Raw genomic sequence first — 6,077 nt, forward strand, 5'->3', positions numbered from 1 at the left:
CATGTGTAAGTAGAGGGCAAGGTGAAACGGTTGGTACTGGAGACAGACAATGTCCTGAAAGGACATAGGGCTTTAGCATAACTTTCGGGTGAGCCAGAGTAGGGCCTGTTGTAGCTTCATAGGCAAGGGTCAGGGCCTTGTATTCAATTAGGGCATGAAAAAGAGGACATGACTGGGAAACTGAGGCTATGTGGTCAGAGGCATGATCTGATATCGCCAAGTAATTAACACTCCTGGACCGATGTGAAAACGTTCGTCCAGGATTAATGTTATAGCCAACCAATCAGGGGTCATTAGAGGTGGGATCATTAGAGGTGGTACGTCATCAACAGGGCGACTAGCATTTCCAAATATTCGCCTGGAGCGTTCTAAAGACGTTGAGGGGTACACTTCAGGGGTGCATTCGGCAACGGACCAGCTGTCATGGCGCCTCAGTGTTGTGTGCCCAAATGTGCGTCCTCAAAGAGAAAAAATCCTACCGTGGACAGACTTTCCACCGTTTCCCCAAAGAGCAGGCACTTCGCCGTGAATGGATAAATCACGTCAAGAGGGATCCTGGTCCATATTTCAAGGTAAGATGCGAAATTGTGTTCAATCATACGCATTAGCTAGCACAAATAAGCTAGCTCGCCAAACTTGTCATGACTCATGTAGCCTAATGAAGCGAATGCCTCGATGAAATAAAAAAAATATGAATGTGTAATTACACAACGCTACATTCATATGATATTTCCAGATCGCTATTTCAAGATTATGCTTTTAATTGTATGGTAAGCGATCCGATGGCCACTGATTTTGTGCTACCAGAACCAGTAGCATAGGGCAGGCCTACTTGTGCTAAAATCAAGTTGTTTTGCTAACGAACTAAAATGCATACCCTGGTATTTATGGTTACAGATCAACGCTGAGACCAAGGTTTGCTCTGAGCACTTTGAGAAGCAGTGTTTTGTAAAGACCGCCCGTGGTATCACAGAGCTTATAAAGGATGCTGTGGCAACTTTGTTCGCCTGGACTTCAGAGAGGCCAAAGAGGAGAATCATCATTCGCAGACCGAGGTTACTTTGTTCAGTCAATATTCAACTGACATGTGTCTACCAACCCTCATTATAATAATAATAATAATAATAATAATAGAGAATAGTTCACCATAGGAATAGCCTACATTTAAGAGGAGATATAACTTATTTGTTTGCATTGATCATGTCCTCCTGAGTCATGAGCCAAAGATTTCAAACTGTGATGTTATTACATTGCATTACATTTCACTTAGCTGACACTTTAATTTTATTCAGGGTATTGGTTACAGTCCCTGGAGCAATGTGTCAATGAGCTGTGTTAGGTGCCTTTCTCAAGGATACTTCAGCCATGAAGATGTCAGTAGAGGTCAGGGGGATTCGAACCTGCAAATCCCAGATTTAAAGACCAACTCTCTAACCACTAGGCCACGGTTGCCCTGTGTATGTTGTGACTCTCCTGTCCTTTGTGTTTCTTTTTCAGTACAGATTCCATGGAGGTGGATGAAAACCAGCCTGATGTGAGAAGGGATGCCTTGAGGTAAGTTAATGAATTGTATTTAGTTGTGCCATAGTTTGTAATTCATTACTGCATTCAGTTTTATATCAGTTAGGAATTGACCGTTTGATTCACAACTAGTAGTGTTGTCTTGTTGTCCCTCCAGCACAGATGTACCTCCTCCACAGCCATACCATGATTATGCTGTTCCACCGCTGACACCAGAGGGACAACTTGAGGCGGCACGCAAGCACATCATAGAGCAAGACAAGTTAATAGCACAACTTAAAGGGACACTGTGTGAGATTTTTATTTGTTTATTTCCAGAATGCATGCTGCCCATTCACTAATGTTAACTTTTTCATGAATACTTACCACCAGCATCAAATTCTAAGTATTCATTATGACTAAAATTGCACTTTTCATACATTAAAAGGGGGATCTTCTCCATGGTCCGTCATTTTGAATTTCCAAAAATAGCCATTTTTAGCTGCAAAAATGACTGTACTTGGACCATATTTGAAAATATTTGTTTATTACTTTCATGTAAAGATCAACTTTGGCAATAGGCAGCCCAGTTTCAATGTGCAGCATAGTTGCAGTACCTTTTTTGACCATTTCCTGCACAGTGTCCCTTTAAAGATAAAGGCCCTCATTTATCAAACTTGCATAGAAACCATCGCAGAAATTAGCGCAGATCTTGTCGTACGATGAGGCTCACGTGAGATTTACTAAACATGTGTACCTCTCCAATCTCATCGTAAGAGCGAGCGGCTGTTGATAAATCCAGCGTCTGAAAACCGTCGTAATTAGAATAATCACACCTTCTCTAAACTGGCGGGAAGGAGACCGCACCCCTGAGTTTGCGACATGGAGAGACGCAAACCGGCTAAAACATCCACGTTTCTGGTTGATTGACAGCTTGAAATTAGGCTTTACGCGAGGTAGACAACAAAATAACACGTGGAAATAATCAACAGCAGTAGTCAACACTGTTTCGGTTCTCAATATGGAAGGGGTAGAGATTGATTTCCAAATAATGATGGTTAGCCCACAATGAAATGTTTGATTGACTACAGTAGACATAATGAAGATATTTTTTAATGGATATTATTTAAATATATGACAATTAAATATGATTAGGCCTATCTTTTGTAAACGAGACCAAGAAAAGGGTCCTACGTGAAACTGGCCAACAAACAGTGCCCAAACAATTGGTTGGGGAAGGAGAGTTGTACATGTCCAGTGCGCTACATCCTTCTCGCGCTCATGTGCGCCCTGCTTCTCTCCAGCGCTCCAGTCCTTCGACCGGATAGCCCTTTTACCATCTATGGAGTGGACGACTATAAAATGTTATAGGACACACACGTGGTGTAGCCTATATTCGGATAGTAGTTGTGTGCGATCAAACGTTGAAACTCAACCGGGAGATTATTAGGATACTATCTGTAGGTTATTGATTGATGTGCGCATGAACTCCCAGCTGTTAAAAAGAACGGACGTCGGTCATTCATCCCACGACTGAAGGCACATTCCGCGGCTGTAGGCCTATATTGCACAAATATTCACACATCACGTCAAATCACAAATTAGAACTCTCTTGTTCCTATGCCAAATTAACGCAGCGCTCTCAGGAAGGGTGCGCCAATTCAAACAGGTAGACGTTGGCTTATAGCCAAAATATACCATGTAAAAACATTTTGTTATTATGTAAGCCACATATTTATGATAATGAGTTGTTGCGCTACAACTGCTGCTCAAGTTGGTGATCATAGTCATCTCAAGTCCAACTTGAAAACGGCGTACACCGTCTGAGAGCAGTCGTAGGATTTCATCTTTCCTGCGCTTACGATGAGATTTGATAAATACCAACTGGTCGTAGAAAAAGAACGTACGCACGACGTACGTATGATTCTCGTCGTACGCTGCTTTGATAAATGAGGGCCAAACTGTTCAGTGTGTCAAGATTCCAGTGATGATAGTCAGATGTCATTTTACACAGGATTCCCAGACTATGCCACCTTTAAAGCTGTATATGGCTCTACAGCCCACAGCCACAAGCATAGTTGGATGGAGTCAGGCTCAAAGGCTTTAACAAACAGGGGTACAGGTCATTAGACAGGCATTTAATATCCCCAAACTAGCAACTACGGACCAGTTATTTCTCTCTTTCGCCTCAGACAGGGTTTTGCTGAGCAGGACCTTGCGGTGCGCGTTGGTGTGTCACAGTCAACTGTGAGCAGAATCTGTGTCACCTGGACTAACTATCTATACATTTTAGGATCTCTCCCCATTTGGCCTTCAAAAGCCACAGTAGATGAATGTATGCCTACTTGTTTTCAAAACACTTACCCAGACACCAGAGTCATTCTAGACTGTACAGAAATATATGTGCAAATGCCTAGTTCGAAGGTACTTAACTCCGAAATCTATTCCCATTACAAGGGCAACCCAACTTTCAAAAGGCCTGATTGGTATTGCCCCGTCTGGTGAGGTGTCATTCGTTAGTGACCTGTACACAGGCTCCATATCCGACAAGGAGATTACAGAATTGTCCGGCATCCTGGCAATGCTTGGAGAAGGCGATTTAGTCATGGCAGACAAAGGGTTTCTGATTAACCCTCAAGCGACCGGCCTGTTTTTGCGACTAATCTGACCATCGGGGTCATTTATGACCCCAAGGAGTTTATATAGAAATACCACCCTATAAATTATTTTTTGGGGTTCATTCAAATTTATTTACATCTTGTACATACTTGTCCCTCATCTAATGCAAAAAAATGTGAATTTGAACATTTTATTGTTTTGCTAAAAATTAGTCAAACTTACATACGTATATGCTAAATATGATGTATGCCCTCATTTGCATATGTAAACATCAAAATACAAAAAACATCCAATACATTTTTTTCTTCTCTCATCATCAGTAATCATCTGAGAAAGTTTCATGGTGATAGCTATCATTTACATTTTTTAGCCTATTCACTTGTAGTAGTCTTACCGTAATAATACAGTATATTTATGCTAAATATGGAAATTGGTCAAAGTGAAACTTTGGGAAACCGAGCTAAATTCTATCCATTAGGCCCATAGATGATATTCCTGCAATAAAACTTTAAGGTACTCAACATTTCTGGGTTCATGAAATCACAAGATCAGAGAATATGGTAATTTACATAGACAAAACCATGTCTCAAACATATAACCTTGTGCACACTCAAAATTTCTCTGAAACTTTTTCTGGACTTTGTAGCTGTGGAAAGGTGTCTTCCATATGTATTAGAGCAAAGAAATGATTCAACTGATGCTTCAGCCTTTGTATAGTCATATAATAAGGAAAATTCTAAAAACGCCATTTATTTCTACACTGATGACTTGTTTCCTCCCTCTTTGTTCATCAGGATGACTTCCATTTCATATTCTAATCATGTGTCTAGGACCACTGTGCCATGATATCAACAAATATGGAGCAATAACAGAGGAAATGCTACCTGGGTGCCCTCACAATATGCTTCATTGGCTATCGCAGGGGTGCCCTATTTATTTATATAATATATTATATTTTAATACTATAAATGTTTATATTATGAATATTTTAGGTCTGCTGACCATGGCCTGCCCCAAGACACAAAATACAAAAACCAGAGTTTGAAAATTATAACAACAATGGACATTATAATGTTGAGTATCTCATGGATCCTCTCGGGGTCATAAATGACCCCAGAGGTGTTTTGATTATAAATCCCATATAGATGGTCGAAATCTCACAAAAATCATTCACAACATGCACAACATATGTATTGACAAACTCCTAGAAGGACAAGTTTTTTTTGATGAAAATTGCAGAAATGGTATATGAAAATATGTGCCTGGGGTCATAAATGACCCCAGTCGTTCGCTTTAGGGTTCAGGAAATGCTATCAAAATGAAATGTCTCCCTTGTGACTCCACCCTTTTTAGGCCCAAGTGGCACTTTCAATGCAGATGAAGTCACAGAAACACAAACAAGCGCAAGACTTCGTATTCGTGTTGAACGTGCGATAAGGAGAATAAAAGAGTTCCACATATATGATGGCGTCATACCCATGACACTAGTAGGCTCTGTTAACCAGATGTGGGCAGTGAGTGCAATGTTAACAAACGTCCAAGGCCCATTATTCTGAAATTATGAAAAATTCAGTCACAAGTGAAATAGGAAACATACATTGAATTGATGTTTATTTCTACAAATCTCTCATGCTTTAAGTGTGCATCATAGATCATCTTATTATACTAAATGTTATATTATTATATAATAATGTATTTTATTATGCATACACTTCTCTCTGAAATTGTAATAAACAAATCTGTGAAATCCAATCATTAAGCGGGCTTGCGGAGCAAGGACCATGCAGAGCATGGCCCTTGCAGAGCAAGGCCCGTTTATAGTAATCTCTAAGTCCTGTTTCTTTCTTTTATTAAGCGGGCTTGCGGAGCAAGGACCATGCAGAGCATGGCCCTTGCAGAGCAAGGCCCGTTTATAGTAATCTCTAAGTCCTGTTTCATTTATTATTGGTCTTGTACAG

General features: G+C 40.4%; 1 protein-coding gene across 2 annotated transcripts; it reads left to right on the forward strand.

The window, feature by feature from the left end:
• Positions 1 to 395: 395 nt before the first annotated feature.
• Positions 396 to 2,089, forward strand: LOC134442926 (THAP domain-containing protein 2-like). Of its 2 annotated transcripts, none has more exons than XM_063192898.1 (4): positions 396 to 572; positions 898 to 1,055; positions 1,498 to 1,554; positions 1,657 to 2,089. In XM_063192898.1, the coding sequence occupies exons 1-4, from the start codon at positions 450 to 452 to the stop codon at positions 1,709 to 1,711; spliced, it is 393 nt and encodes a 130-aa protein (XP_063048968.1). In that variant the 5' UTR covers positions 396 to 449; the 3' UTR covers positions 1,712 to 2,089. The 2 variants fall into 2 exon arrangements, with proteins under 2 accessions (XP_063048968.1, XP_063048961.1); XM_063192891.1 differs by having other exon boundaries at positions 1,679 to 2,087.
• The last annotated feature ends 3,988 nt before the right edge of the window (positions 2,090 to 6,077 follow it).

This window comes from Engraulis encrasicolus, chromosome 2 (genome assembly GCF_034702125.1).
Source record: "Engraulis encrasicolus isolate BLACKSEA-1 chromosome 2, IST_EnEncr_1.0, whole genome shotgun sequence".
Taxonomy (NCBI): domain Eukaryota; kingdom Metazoa; phylum Chordata; class Actinopteri; order Clupeiformes; family Engraulidae; genus Engraulis; species Engraulis encrasicolus.

Coding starts and splice junctions, on each gene's coding strand:
- LOC134442926 (XM_063192891.1), top strand. CDS start 450: ATGTGCGTCCTCAAAGAGAAAAAATCCTACCGTGGACAGACTTTCCAC. Junction 573..897: donor ATCCTGGTCCATATTTCAAG/GTAAGATGCGAA, acceptor TTATGGTTACAG/ATCAACGCTGAGACCAAGGT. Junction 1,056..1,497: donor ATCATCATTCGCAGACCGAG/GTTACTTTGTTC, acceptor TTTCTTTTTCAG/TACAGATTCCATGGAGGTGG.